Source organism: Mesitornis unicolor, unplaced genomic scaffold, assembly GCF_000695765.1.
Source record: "Mesitornis unicolor isolate BGI_N332 unplaced genomic scaffold, ASM69576v1 scaffold5069, whole genome shotgun sequence".
Taxonomy (NCBI): Eukaryota; Metazoa; Chordata; class Aves; order Mesitornithiformes; family Mesitornithidae; genus Mesitornis; species Mesitornis unicolor.
Window position 1 is genome coordinate 50,172 of NW_010207871.1, and position 15,443 is coordinate 65,614.

A 15,443-nucleotide genomic window follows, 5' to 3' on the forward strand; every position below is an offset into this window, starting at 1 on the left:
CAGTGCACAAGAACATTAAAATCAGCTATATAAGTTAGCTTTCCTGCTTTCTTTTCATAGAAGGATAGAATGGTTTGGGTTGGAAGGGACCTTAAAGATCATCCGGTCCAACCTCCCTGCCATGGGCAGGGACGCCTCCCACCAGACCAGGTTGCTCAAAGCCCTGTCCAACCTGGCCTTGAACACTTCCAGGGAGGGGGCATCCACAACTTCCCTGGGCAACCTGTGCCAGTGTCTCACCGAAAGAAGAATTTCTTCTGGTGAAAGAATTAGGAAGAAGAATTTCTTCCTAATAGCTAATCTAAATCTACCCTCTTCCAGTTTGAAACTTTTACTCCTCATCCTATCACTACATTCTCAGATAAAAGAGTCCCCCCCCAACTTTCCTGTAGTCCCCTTCAGGTACTGGAAGGCTGGTGTAATGTCTCCTTGGAGCCTTCTCTTCTCCAGACTAAACAATCCCAACTCTCTCAGCCTGTCTTCATAGGAGAGGTGTTCTGTCCCCCTGATCATCTTTGTGACCCTCCTCTGGAGCTGCTCCGACAGATCCATATCCTTCTTAAGGTAGAGGACCACAGAGCTGGATGCAGTACTCCAGTTGAAGTCTCACAAAAGCAGGCTGGAGAGGCAGAATCACCTTCTTTGACTTGCTGGTCATGCTTCTTTTGACATGTGCCAGGATACAGTTGGCCTTCTGAATATGAGAAAAAACTTTTTTACTGTAAGGGTTGCGGAGCACTGGACCAGGCTGCCCAGAGAGGTTGTGGAGTCTCCTTCTCTGGAGACATTCAAAACCCGCCTGGACGCATTCCTCTGCAACCTAGTTTAGGTGATCCTGCTCTGGCAGGGGGGTTGGACTGGATGATCTTTCGAGGTCCTTTCCAACTCCTAAGATTCTGTGATTCTGTGATTCTGGGCTGGAAGTGCACATTGCTGGCTCAGTGCTGAGCTCCTCGTCAACTGACTCCCCCAAGTTCTTCTCGTCAGCACTGCTCCCAGTCCATTCTTGTGCTTGGGATTTCCCTGACTCATGTGCAGGACCTTGCCCTTGGCCTTGAACTTCATGGGCCCAGCTCTCAAGCTTGTCAGAGTCCCTCTAAATGCTATCCCTTCCGTCCAGTGCGTTGACTGCACGACACAGCTTTGTGTCATCAGCAAACTTGCTGAGGGTGCACTTGATCCCACTGTCCATGTCACCAACAAAGGTGTTAAACAGCACTGAACCCAGTAGTGGCCCCCGAGGAATGCTACTTGTCACTGATCTCCACTTGGGCATTGCGCTGTTATCCACAACTCTTTGAGTGCAACCGTCCATCCAATTCCTTATCCACTGACTGGTTTATACATCAGATCCGTGTCTCTCCAGTTTAGAGGCCAAGATGTCGTGTGGGACTGTGTCAAGTGCTTTGCACAAGTCTAGGTAGATGACATCAGTTGCTCTTCCCTTTATCCACCAATGCTGTAATCTCATCATAAAACATCACCAAATTTGTCAGGCACAATTTGCCCTTAGTGAAGCCATGTTGGCTGTCACCAATCACCTTATTTTCCATGTGCCTTAGTATAGTTTCCAGGAGGATCTGCTCCATGACCTTAGCAGGCACAGACGTGAGACTGACTGTCCTGTTTTATTAATTTACAATTATAACCAGGGTGATTGTACATCCCTTGTTTTGCTTTTGGCCAATCCGCCTTGATTAGGTATGCATTTACACCCCTACAAAAGCCTTCTTGACCGGATTCCTAGATTTTGGTGGTACTTTGGAGATTTATGCTGTCTAAGATTTTGATCTTGGAATAAGTCGAACTGATAAATGCTATATTGTGAAGTCTGTACTTCTGAGCGATGATTTCGGGTGAAAACTGTATGCAAATGATTTTAATTCTGTTTCTGCTTAGAAACTGCTTGAAGTCCAGCTCTTTGTTCCAAAGATAGGTTGGCATCAAATGTTTGGACTATTTATTGTTTTGCCCATGCAGTGACAGAAAGCCTTCCAGTGCTGAAAGACTTTAGTTCTTTCATAAGTAAAATTAGGAATATTCTTTATGTTGGGGAGAACTTTGTATCTTTTCCAATGACTAATAGAAGTTTTAACTTTGACTGCTATTTTTTTACCTCTTGTGGCAACTACGTATTCAGCCATTAATTTAGTACTGATTTGAACAGTGTGTCTTTGAGGGCAGCCACTGAGGCAGTATCTACGCAGTTATGCGAATGAGATCTCAATCCAGAGCCAGCATCGTGATCCCAATGTTGTAATAGCTGCAGCTGCTTTTGAAATCTTCCCAGTCGTACATGCCTTAGTGCAGCACTGAGAAGGTTTTAAAATAGATTCATCAAAACTTGTAAAGGCAAAGTGGCAGCTCAAATAATAGCCTGCTATATGCAGTTTCATTGTATCTGTCCTTATTAGATAGGGAATGTGGAATTTTGTCTTTTTATTGGTTATGTCATACATCTCGGGTAATTCATCTTAGCTTAGGATGTAGGGCATGTAGGAGAAATACTTTCAAGGAGGAAGTCATATGATGGCCATGTCTGCAATATCAGCTTGGCATTACTGTTAGGGTTAGGTTAGAATTTGAGGATCTAACTAGTTAGTCTAGTTACAAAGATTCAAACATTTTGGTATGAAAAGAAATGGTATTCACCTTGTTAATTCTGCCTTGAAAATATTTCCTCTTAGACTTGGTCAGAGCCGCCCATCGATGGTCTCATGGATGAATACTCCATCTGCAAACCCGACTGCCACAAACACTGCACCATCCACTTTCTTCTTCCCTAACCCTGCCACTGGGAGTGACAGAGCAGTGGAAAGGTATGATTTACACTTCTACTTTTACTTTTTTTTTATTTGCTTCCTTTTTTTCTGTATCTTTTCAAAAGTAGCTAATGCATGTCTTCTGCAGTATGTGAATGATTATCTCAAATCAAGAAGATCAACCTTTGTGATTTTGAGAGAAAAAATGTCTACTTTGTCATATTTTTGCTTTGACCAACACCTTCCTTGTAAAAGGCACATAGCATGAGCCAGTGGCTTGCTCGTTAATACAAGCAGACTTTGATTTGTGTGGTTAATTAGGTCTTGATAGTGTCTCTCTACTGCAGTGATTCTCCTACAGTGTCTTTTAAGATACACATTCTTTCTTTTCCCTTTTCTCAACGTAACCTTCTGCCTTTGAGAGACTTTAACATGTCTTTACTTCTATCTGTGGTTTTCATTCTGTTATTTCACTCTTTTGGCCTGTTCTTTGCCATCCTGTTTCTGCTTCCTTTCTGCTTCCTGTTTCCATTGTTTCCTTTGAAAGTCTTCACCATCTCAGCTTTCTCGTTCAAGTTTTATAATAGTTGCTTTGCAAATTGAAGTAGTTGGGTGCATTAATAAATTCTTTCCAACACTTGGTAACAAAATTCCATTTGTCATTACTGGTCTGCATTGTCTGTTTGACTGCAAGTTCCTTGGGGCAGGGAGAATCTTTCCCAGTGTTTTATGTGTAGTTGTTGTTGCCTGGGCTCAACAAAAGATGATTTTATGGTGCGGGTGCTGTGTCTAAACAAAGCATCATTGGGCAGCAACAAACTGTCAGTTCGCAAAGGCGTGCTTAAATACGACGTGCCAAAAATACTTCGGTGTTCCAAGATCTCTGCTTATGGTACTTGGAGAAATGAGTACTTCGAACAAATTAATGTTGATGGCTTATTGCTGAGCATCCTGAGAACACCTCTAAAAGACTGCCTGAAATGTTAGAAATCTTATTACATTTAGGACAAAATAGCATCTTCAGTAGTGTAGGAATGTTGTATTGTAAACATATATAAAAAGATAACTGTACAGTGATAGTGAACAGCTGAAATGTAAGATTCATGAAGAGACATTTCAGAAGACATAATGGCGATTAATCTATAAATTAAGTATAGTATACTGTGCCTACTGTTGATTTCATTGCTGATTAGCACTTGGCAGTATTTTAACTGTAGTTGAGAGTCAAGTTTAGCTATTATAAAAACAAGTGTGCATAAAGTTGGGAGTATGATATTCAGAAATGCCAGTAGTAAGCTGTGAAGCTTCAGCTTGGGCATTTGGTGTGTATGAATTATAAGCCTGTAATGATGCATGTGAGATTGTGTTTAAACTTTTAGTCATCTCTAAATGAGACTGGAGAAAGAATGGTTAAGAGGAGAGTGTGTTCTTAATAGTCAATAGGGACTCTAATTCTTAATTTCATTTTTCAGTGTTGCTCACCGAAAAGCAAGAGCAGTTTATCCGTGTGAAGCAGAACATAGCTCTGAATTATCATTTCAGATAGGAGCAATTTTTGAAGATGGTAAGTACTGCTGAGTAAATATAAAGCAATGAAAAACAATTTGACAAAACTGGTAAAATGGCTTTGGATAAAAGTGCAAGCCTAACTGCTATTCTGCTAATGTTGTTGATGGCACATAGTTGATGATGTAGATTTCTTGTGTATAAAAGCTACTTAGCATATATGAAGTCACTGTGAGGCAGTACCTTTGATTTCTAGTGAACAGAAACTTTGAAATGGTCTAATTCTTCAGCACCATTTAAATGTGTTGTAGTACCAAAAAAGTTGTTCAGCAATACAGAAAAACATTTTGGCCTATGAAACATTCTTAAAATGTGAACTGTTGTAAAATAACATACAAACTTTCATTCAAAGAAAAAAAAAATCTGTTTAAGGATTTGCAAGCCAGCAGAGTATCAGGTAAATCAGATAATCACTGGAGAGAAAAGGGATTGTTTACTCTTTTGATTAAGGGGAGCCTTAGTGTGCGTGTACTTGTAGAAAGAGGAATGAATATTCACTGAGGAGCTGAATGAGGGCCTGTGTTTAAAGAGTTCTATGGACCCAAATATAGTACTACATATGAAAATCTAGAAAGTGATTCCTGTGCTCAAGACTCTGTTGCTCCTCAGTGAGCTTCCATGGCTCTACTCTTCAGCAAATGCACAGGGACTTCAAACTGACAGGAATGCTTTTATTTTTTAAACCTCATGGTGACGACTACTGTAATACAAACTCTGCAGATGCAGAAGACGACATTAGAACATAGTTTCTTCCTATTGCAAGGAATTCCTCTTATAAGAAAGAGATGGTATGGAATAGCTCAACAGGGCCTTGATAAATTCAGCAGTTCTTGTTAATTGAATGCTATTTAATAATAATTCTAAGCAGAAATTATTTATAGCAGCAGTAAGGTAACACCATTGTTTGTTACACGACCTTGATAAAAAAATTGCATAGATACTAAAAACCAGAAGACTCTCAAGTTTGGCCAAATCTTCATCCAAGTTTTGTGCAGACTGAGGGATTCAAAATTATCTGAGAATTATGTTCTTAAGAACCTTGTGAGTACTGAGACCAGTATTTCTGTCTTTCTATCAGTCTAGAGGCAGGGAGAAGTAGTAAGAGGCACTCTGGCCTCTAAAGAACCTGGAAATTCTGCAGTGATGCCTGTTTTCCTCTCAACCATTGTCAGCTGGTAGCTTGCTACCAGGCCAGAAATCTGATATGCGCTTTCCAGAGGAAAAGTGGTATTTAACTCTGCATGACCAAACGCACTTAGGGGATGCACTGCCCAGTCATTCAAATGCCACATGTAAGATTCTTGGTTTTCATGTCCAGTAAAGGAGAGGTGTATTCCAAATTCTTAGTTTACATCCAGCAGGGAAAAAAGTACACAGTCTAAAACAGATGGAAAACATCAACCTGCAGGCATTTAAGAACATATTTAAATATCTCTTGTATTTCCCAAAATGCACCCTGTTAACTCTGTTAGCACTGGATCAAAAGTGTGTGTGGGAAAGTTTTTTATCATAAACAAAAATCTTTTGTTCCGATGCTCCTCAACCGCAGTAGAATGTTGGTAATTTTTTAACAAGCTGAAACAAATCAGCAGCTCAGCAGAATCTTATATTTTTAGCATCTGTAACAGCAACAACAAAATCACACAGACACAGAGATCTTCTTCCTCTTCTTTGTGATGCCTATTTTAAAGCAGACAGAGCAGAGGACATTAGTGTCCTCTGCATCGTCCCAAACAATTAAATAGTAAGAGTGGTCCAACAGGCTTTGGTTCTGGTTTGGGGTTTTTTTTGCAGTGTCAGGTGCTCTGAGTTGTCCCGTCAAGGTTCCTTCCTACTAACAACCACTTTATAAAATCGTACTTGATATTTCCTATTAGAGCTGCCTTACAGACAAATAACATTTAAATCAAGATAGGTGGGAAACCTTTTAAAGATGAATTAGCTAAATGATTGCTCTTTTTAAAGTATCAGTTATTTTAATTTAAGTTTTTTAAAACATGACTGATAGGGATCTTTAGCGGACATAAAACTGTACAGGAAAATTCTGGTACATGGAGGAAAAGATCTGATGCATAGAAAAGAGTCATTTCAAATGCAGAAGGGCAATGGTTGCACACCTGTTGTGTTGGCATGGCATAATAAAGTCTTGCAAGAAACAGTTGCTTCTGTATCACACATTTGTGTGAGAACATGAAAATTATTTTCTTGTGTAAAGAGATCTCTAGAAGTTATGGCAAAGCTACAGTGATTTTGGTGAGTTACTACCTCAGTTGAGTTTTTCAGCTAGAGAATTGGATTGTCCAAGAAAAAGTACTCAATTCTACTCTTTGGCAGCTTGTAGAGAAATATTTCAGATGTAAGACTCTTTGTCCATATCATCATACAAATAAGGTTGAAAGCCTGGGACAATGTAACACGGATTGCATTTTGAAAACCTAATCGCAGATTTCCAATGAGAAAGATCACGTTTCCTCAAATACATTTGTGTTGATTTATTCCGCCATATCCTGGTTATTTTATAGGCATTGTCCTTGCCCCGCAGGGCTTTCACCCTAACATAGGCTGTGGATTGGCAGAAAAAAGGAGAGCATGCAAATAATAGTGCAGTAACTGGACGTACATAATAACTTGGTCATTCTGCAATGGTTCCAAATAGATTATGTCATGGATGGCTCTGTCAGTATAGAAAGTTATTCTCATTTAATGTGCAGACCAGTCTCCATGTTCGAAACCTCTGAAGTGCCTTCACATAGGCCTTTTCTTTTTGTGCCAGGCACCCCTGTGTCTATGCTGAGATCACATTCCAGTGAATCAATTCAGGTTCCTTAGTTACTCAATTTAAATTCCCATATGCCCTAATAAAGCCCCCAAATGAAGAATTAAAGTAATAATACATCAGTTCTGCAGCTCTACCAATAACCTTACCTATCAAAGTGACAATGCATCAATCAAGTTGACATACAGCTAGTATCAACCATTAAAGTAACTGTTAAATTAATGTCTACTAAAAAGTGCTGCTTCCATTAGCAAAGGTTTTATCCGTGTCTCCTTTCTCCATGCTGCCTATCTCACTTTGCTAATCCTGTCTCTCTCACCTCTCGCTGTTTGTTTGTTGAGTTTTTTCCTTTCTCTTTCCTCTTCTGCTGTGTGTCCTTCTATTTTTCATTTCCCTTCCCTGTTCTTCTCCTGTTTCATCTCTCTTGGTCCGTAGATGTTGATTGCAGCAGTTCTCTCTTATCTGTTACTATCCTGGATGAATCTTTCTGACTGTTTTACCCTGAGACAGAATAATGCCATTTAGTCAGTCTTGCACCTGTCATAGCTGCTAAATGTAATGTTGGTGCAGGAAGGTAAGAGTTTAACCTTTGTGCCTGTCTCCATTTCCTGTATCTAAATGGGGAAAAAAATATTTGTTTGTGTCTCAGGCTGACAAGGTTAAATTCACTAATATTTTACATTAAGCTTTACATCACCTGATAGGAATCTGTATAGAGTAGGAACGTTTGCACTTTTGGATGTTTTCAATAGTGCATGTATGATGTACTACTGCAAATCTCACTATCTTTCCATTAAAGTGTCGTGGAATATAAACACTAAGGTGCCATATGGTAAGTTAAAAAGAAAAGGCAAAGTTTTCTATTTAATTGAATTGTGTAAGAAAATGAATAATGTAATCTGAACAATATCCACTGGATTTTTTTTTTTAAACCTTCAATTCAATTTACCTTAGTCTGTGCCAATATTTTTATTTCCCAGTTGCTAGAGAGTATATTTTTGACAGCACATAACAATATAATTCAAGTGGTTAGAGGCAAAGCTTGAAGAGTTTGCAGCTGGATAAGGGCACATATGGGAAGTAGCAGAGTATGATCTGAGATTCTGAGAGACATATGGTGGCTGTATATTTTGTTGTTGTTGTTGTTGTTGTTGTTGTTGAAGCAGATATTCCCAATAATCATGGAAAGACTAATCAGACTGCCTGGCATTGAAACCTTGCCAGCCTTGGAGCCAAGTATTATTAAATTTCTGGTTCTTGAAAAAGACTGCTTAGAAGTCAGTAAGTAGGAATTTCACCAAGGAGAAGTGTTTTATGTTTTATATAGGGTAAATGGTGTTTACACAACAAAATTCCTTGGCACTGTTGCTAGCAGGAAGGCTTCCTGAAAACCTTTCAAGATAGCTCTCATCAAAGCTCTTGACAATTTTAAAAATCAGGTTTCAGGGGAGAGCAAGTGTTTTGCTATAGTAGTTTTCCTCAGAAAAGTTATGGCACCCATCATCCCTACCAAGTGTAGCAGGAACAAAAAAAAGCTATGTTCACACAGCTGTTGTCATCCCCCTCTACCTTTCCTAGTGTAACAGAGTGCCAGCCTTAGTCTCCCTGGTTTTAACTCCAAGGTGCTCTCTTTCCTCTTATCCATGCTGTGGCTTCTGGTCTTTCTTTCTGTATGGTATTGACAAATGAAGGATTTACATCAAAGAGAGGTAGTACTCCCAAAATACTATATTGCAGTGTATGGGCAAATAATTATTTTGTTGAGGTAAAAATGAGGATAAAGCTGCTTCTTCGTGCTCCTTTGATCTGTGGATTTCAAAGCACTTGAAAACATTAATGTGTATTAATTATCTCCATTTTCCACCTGGAGAAACTGAGCATACAGGCTGTGGACAGACATTCTCATTTTCAGATACCTGCGTGCCATTTGGAGGTAGTTATCGCAAACTGCCGCTGAAAGTTACAATCACAGCTTTGCCAGTGAAAAGTACCAGATGAGCACTACCAAATTCCTACTCACTTTGCTAGAAGTTTTAAAAAGTCACTGAAGGTGCTCTGATTTTGACCAGTCTGACTTTGCTCCTGCCAGCAGTATTGTGGAAGCAGTGGTCTCTGGAAGAGAAATCTTAGTGGAAAGCTGAGTGTTAAAATGGGAGATGTTTAAACTGCTGTGTTTTACCTTGTAGTTGGTGTGTGTGGAACTGTCAGAGATGGTCAACTGCCAGGTGGGATGGGCATCAACTCAGGAGAAAGACCCCAAGTCTCAATGTCTACACATGTATACACAGGGAATTCAGCAGCAACTCAGCTGATCAGCCACTTGCCTCTATTTTAGGGTGAGCCAGATTATTCTTAGGGCACTCTCTCATTGTATTGACTAGATCTTCACCAGCTATAATAGGAGCTTAGACACTTCCATAAGGGAAGTCTCAGTCTGCAAGCTGAATTCCACCTTCACTAATTTGTCATAGTGTATCAGTGTGCTTGCTTGCGTTCACAAGCCTGAGCCCTTATAGGCAGACTGTTTTCTTTGTGGTCACACAGTAAATCTTTAGCAGAGGCAGGAAGAAGATCCCTTGACTCCTAGCCCTGTGTCCTGTCCGCAAGATCGTTCTGCTTCTCACAACAAACTTAAGGGAATTTTACAATTTCAAATTCCATGCTAACCCTGAGCGTGCTAAATGTACGTGTATTTCTGTGGTCAACTTTACTCATAGGGATTGTTTCAAAAACCCATAGAGGTTTCAAAACACAGACAGCTTGCAAGCACATTTTGTTGCTTTAATTTAATTTCCTGGTGAAAAATTTGCCAGTGTGAGTGAGCTCTGGTGTTGTAGTGGTTTTAGCAGTGAAATTTCTGTTGCCCACAAAATGCAGTCCTCATCTGTGTAGTTGGTTGGGGTCATTACTTTGTCTGGTAAAGTAGTCCATCGGAAAAGGAGGCCCTCTTGTACCAGGCACCATGTATTTAGATTTCCTCCCCCATTTCTGTTTCTTCATGAAAAAACAAGTTTCCACAAAGGTGGAACTTTGCTGCTATTACCACTGTCCTAAGAGGTGATGGCTTTTAGTGGTGGTTCTGTGACTGGTCTTGTTGTGCAGTCTTGCAATACACTTGTTACACCTTGCAGAAAATGTCTAATTTTTAGTTCTTTGCTCCGTATCTTTTACAGTACTAGTATATTCCCCTTGTGTCCCTATTCAACATCAGACTAAGTCCTGTGGGATGCTTGGTCCGATAATAAGTTGTAGTTTTAAGGCCAAATGTGTAGTTTCTGCAGCAAGGTATTTTTAAACGAAGCAGGCCTGAGAAAGTGCTAAGAACTGTAATCGCTGTTGACTGAGAAGAAATGACAGAAAGGGGACACTACAGAACATCTCTTGAGCTGGGTATTTTTTTAGAAATAACCCATGTCCTGAGTTTTAGAAGAGCTGTGAATGATAGCAAAATGCCTTTTGTGTGGTAGTGTTTTTTATTCTAAATGAGTGCTGTTGTACACTATACTTTGGAAATGGATTAGCAAAGGAAACAGGATCATTGGAGCTTAAAGCAGCTTTACATTTGGACAGCTTCCCTATTAATATAATTTGCCTACAGAAGTAGTCAGAGATGCATGTTGGTATCTTAACCCTTCTTGCGTATGGTGATTTGCACGGAGGTGGAAGTCTGAACCCTATGTGACAGTCCCACAGCTGCTGAATATTAAGAATTACTTTTTGGTGTGCTTTTTAGAAAACTACTGATCTCAAGAAATGGTGATCTTGGGTGTAAACTGAGTGCTAATTCTTTCTTCAGTCTTCATGGAGTCTACAGGAAACTTCTGCTAACAAATAATGAGGCCCTGAGCTGTGTAACACACATGTATGAGATTTAATTTCCCAAGCAGAGCTCAGTTGTACCATCCATGTCTAGTCTTCTGGGGTGAAAATGGTATTTCTCACTCAAGTCCAATTGCTTGGCCATTGTGCATTAAATCTGAACATGCTGCAATGTGGAGAGTTCAGTATTATGTTATCAAATGTGTTTAAAACATTTTTATTTTGAAACTTACTGTTGTGTTGAGCCAAGTGATTCAGCATAGTTCAAGATTTCCTCCCCTGGGTAAATTTTAGGTAAATTTAAATTTCAGTGTGATACCTCAGATGAGGGCTACCCTAATTTTGAACAAGCCTTTGATTTATAGACACTAACATGCCAGTAGTATCTATGCTCTCTCTGTTGTGAACTGGCCCAAACGTTTAGGTGGAGCTCCAAAGGACAAGTAGGAATTTCCTACTTCCAGGTTTTCTAGTTGCTATTCTTCCTAATGTGTCGGTTTTTTTGAGTTTGTTTCCTGTAATGCAGATGTGTTCTGTAGGCACAGGAGCCGTCAGGGAGAGGTTTGGCTGCCCGCTAGAGCTGTTGGCAGGTTTGCTGGAAAGGGTAGAATTACAGCTGCTGCGGCGCAGCTTCTGGAGGGAGGTTTGTGGCACTGTCAGCATTGCAGTTTCAAATGCATGTGTACTCTGTAATTGTGGAATAAAAATGACAAAGGAAGAGGAGGGCCTGCTAATTACTAATAGTAATGTAAGTTACTGTGTGTGCAGGGATCCTAAAAGGTAATTTTCTATGTTGTTTTTTTTCCCTTTGGAATCTTTCTGTCAAACATATTAATTATAAATATAAGCCCAGACTTTTGTTCTGAATCTAAACTATCAGTGTCATTGGAAAGCAGTTCTGTTTTCTGAATACTGTGGAGGTACAGCTATTGTTTAAACTGTGGTTTCTGAGCACAGCTTCTAGCTTCACTGACAGTAATAGGACACAAGCAAAACTAGGGGAAATTGTGTTTTAGGTGCTCAAATTTAGAGCCTTACAATGCTTTTGAAAGTGAGACTTAACATGCTGCTCTCTCTTAACTGTTATTTCCCTGATTTGTAGAAGGCTACAAATATCACATTCCCCAATGTGTTAACGTGTTTTAAATAAAGCACTGACATGGCTGGCAGCATGTTTCAGCATTTGTCTGAGCTCTTCCCTAAATAGTGTCTGTCTCAGCAGCACTGTGAGGATAAATTAATATGGTAAAGAATATCGTAGGTTGCTAAAAGTGTGGGATTTTACAATTACATAGGTAGGTAGGTACCTGTACCATATTCTTACAAGAAATTTGAAGGAAAATTTGAGGACTCTCTAGTCTGTTTTCAAAAGAAATGAGGCTTATGTTTCTTTTTTAACTTCCTCTCAAATATGGTCAAAACAAAGACAGGAGGCTAAATTTCGTGAGTTCTGTTCTCATAGAGTAACTTGTGGGGCATTTAGAGTCTGAGCTGAAATTTTACTTATTTTAAATTCACAATACTCTTGCATAAACTTTGGGCTCAGCAGTAGCAGGATGGCAATAAGGAACAAGGCTTTCCTTCGTGTTTTGTGAGTAGCACAATGTATTTGAATTTAAGAATTTAACCAGACAGCTTACTCAGATTTTTGTCCATTGGTCTGTTCCAGTAGCAGCTCTAGTCCATGAGGAGATGATTCTTGGAATGACATCTGGCTCATTTCTATTTGCCTTATAATCCTTTACATACTCATTTTTCATGCAAAGTCCTATACTATTTTTCAGTAGCTCTGAGCTTCCAGATTCATCACCTCTGCTCAAGACAGACTTTTGGTCATGCTTTGCCCCCAGCTACTGAAATTTTCCCACTATTTGATATGAATTCTAACTTCTCTCCAGAGGCACCTAGATTTTCTGTTTTATAAAACCTTCCTAAGTTTCATTGACTGTTTTCTTAATGAAGTCTCCCAAACGTCAAAGCTATTTCACCAGGTATACTTAGGAGAAGATAGCTCAAGCACCTATATTATGCAAGTATTTAAGTTAATCCTCCTCTTCATCTTTCCAAGACCTAGATTCTTAAACTGGTCAATGCAGAAGACCGGATGTTCTTATGGATGCTTTGCATGATATCATGGAGCTAAAGCTAAAAGTACTAATTCAAGCATAAAAACATGCAGTAATTGTTTTTTCCTTGTCTTTTGCAGTGCAATTTTCCAGAGAACCAGGATGGCTAGAAGGCACACTAAATGGCAAGAGAGGACTTATTCCACAAAATTATGTTCAGTTCTTATAGCTCTGTGCATTGAACGCCAAGAAGGTGTACATGGTATCCATGGATTTTTCTTAGAGTCACTTCTCTCTACTTTAGTGACTGCGTTTAATCAATGAAGATCCTGACTATGGGTTGAAGATCCTAATCTGTATAAAGACATAAAGCGTTGCCAAATATGAATTACAAAAGAAGATTCTTTAAGGGCTGGTATGGGGAGGGGGGAGGCAGGAAAGGGGGGTGGAGTGATTAATTTTTTATATAGGGTGCTTTTTCAGTTGTAAAGAGCAGTAGTGGTATGTTTGTTTGCAAGATAACTAGCATTTTAAGTCAAATATTTGGTTCATCTGTGACTCAGCTATCAGTTGAAGAAGATTTTTATAAACTTAGTGTCCTGGAGATTATGCATCAATAACCAGCATTTTTTAACAGAGTATTATTTGGGCATGAAAAATACTGTTGGATAAAAAAAGCTGTCATGCTGACAATTAAATTCTATTTCAAAGTAGAATAGACAATATGGAACAGACACCAGCAAGTAAAATAATAGATTTCAAGACATGACATTTTTCAAATGTCTTCAAAGAGCACATTCATTTATGTTGTGTGTGTGATTTCATTTGTTTTGTAAAGGTAAGACACATGAACTTTTATTACAGGCTCCTATATGTCACGGTTCCTTTGCTACTCAAGGATATCACTGTAAATGAAATAAAATGTTATTTGCTATTTGACCTAAGTCATTCCAAAGTTGGAGAATATTTTGCTCTGGTTCTGTAAGTTACGATGTGAAATAATTATTGGCAGCTCTATGCAGTCACCCGCAAGCAAATGGATGGGGAACTTTCCTCACTTAAAAAAGGCAATTCTGCAAGTTCAAGGCAAAAAAAAAAAAAAAAAAGATAATCGTTGGCTCTGATCCTCATGCATCCTTGAGGCATCTTGCATTTTCTCTCGCTGGCTGGCTGGCTCCTCCTTGAGCTTCCCTGTCTTCCCTGTAATTGTTGATTGTAAGGTCTTAGTGATGCTTTGTAGTATCAGAGTCCTCAAGTAGCTGCCTCATAATTTGTAGAACTATTTAAGTAGGAAGAGAATTATCTGTGGTCATAGAAAAAACTTCCAGAAATCTTGTGGTGTATAAATCTGTGCTTTGTGATTTAAAAAGAAAATGAAAAAAAAAAAAGTGCAATTCCTTGTTAGTCTTTGTATTTTTCTCTTCTTGAAGTAAGACCCTCTGGGAGGCAGTAGAGAGGATGCAGGAAAATATGATGGGGTAACATGCTAATAAAGGCTCACTTATTTGTTAAATTGGACTCTGGATTTTAGGTCATTTACTGCAGATATACTTAGCTTGCAAGTTTTTCTAACTAATGTGATTAGTAAACCAGTTAATGGTTAATGCTGCCTTAATGTTGGGATGGCTTTTTCTCCCCTTAGGATTTAACTCCATACCATTATTTTGTTCCTTTGCCCAGACTGCATAGACCATTGGAGTATGCACAAATCATTTCCAGATGGAGCAGTGATGGGCCAAGTCAGTGCAGCTCTCCAGCACTAAACCTCACAGCTTGGAGGCATTTCATTTGGTGTATTCTCATGGTGGTTGAGCAGTGACTCTCTGCCATATAGCTTTTAGGCAATTCTTGTCTTGGCATAGTGGCTAAGTGACCCAAGCACTGAGGATTACTTTTGGACTTCTGTGAAGATCAAGTTCTTTAATTTGCTTCTTGACTCAGTATTAAGTAAATAGTTGCACCAGTGCGTACAGAAGCAGATTGCAGGTTTCCTTACGCTGATTTGTCCACATGGCAAAGCACTGTTCTGGTTCGGTATTGTGTCACCTGGGCCCACAACTAATTGGTGGCCGTAATGAGTCATTCTGGAGGCAGCAGGGTATTTGTGTGGCCAGGTTCAGTCTTCATGGCTACCAGTTGGTGAAAATGGTGAAAGAAGAGGGAGAATGTAAATTTTTGGTTTGAGCCTGGCAGGTGTGGCAGTGAGGTATGCTGGCTCATCAGGTAGTGAAGCTGTGATAACTCAATGCTTACAAGCTTTTTAAGTCACTTCCATTTGTTTTGTTGTGTTTTAAACGTGCAGTGCATGTTGGATCTTGTTCTGGCTGCTGCCTTCCAAAACTCTCAATGTATTTCTCAACTTTGCCTCTGTGGTTTGGTCTAGTGGGTTTTTGGTGGTGTTTGGTTTCTTTTTTCCTTTTAACTGAGGTAGTTTAAAAAGGCAGATTTTATATA

At 39.4% G+C, this 15,443-nt stretch overlaps 1 protein-coding gene across 1 annotated transcript in view; it reads left to right on the plus strand.

The window, feature by feature from the left end:
* Window positions 1-13,218, plus strand: part of LOC104546796 (rho GTPase-activating protein 10-like) — a gene marked incomplete at its 5' end in the record, with an annotated part of 61,718 nt that extends 48,500 nt beyond the window's left edge. The window contains 3 exons of the mRNA XM_010192283.1: window positions 2,688-2,819; window positions 4,235-4,326; window positions 13,130-13,218. Of these exons, the coding sequence (XP_010190585.1) occupies window positions 2,688-2,819; window positions 4,235-4,326; window positions 13,130-13,218 (313 nt within the window). The remainder of the gene's footprint in view (window positions 1-2,687; window positions 2,820-4,234; window positions 4,327-13,129) is intronic.
* Window positions 13,219-15,443: the final 2,225 nt, after the last annotated feature.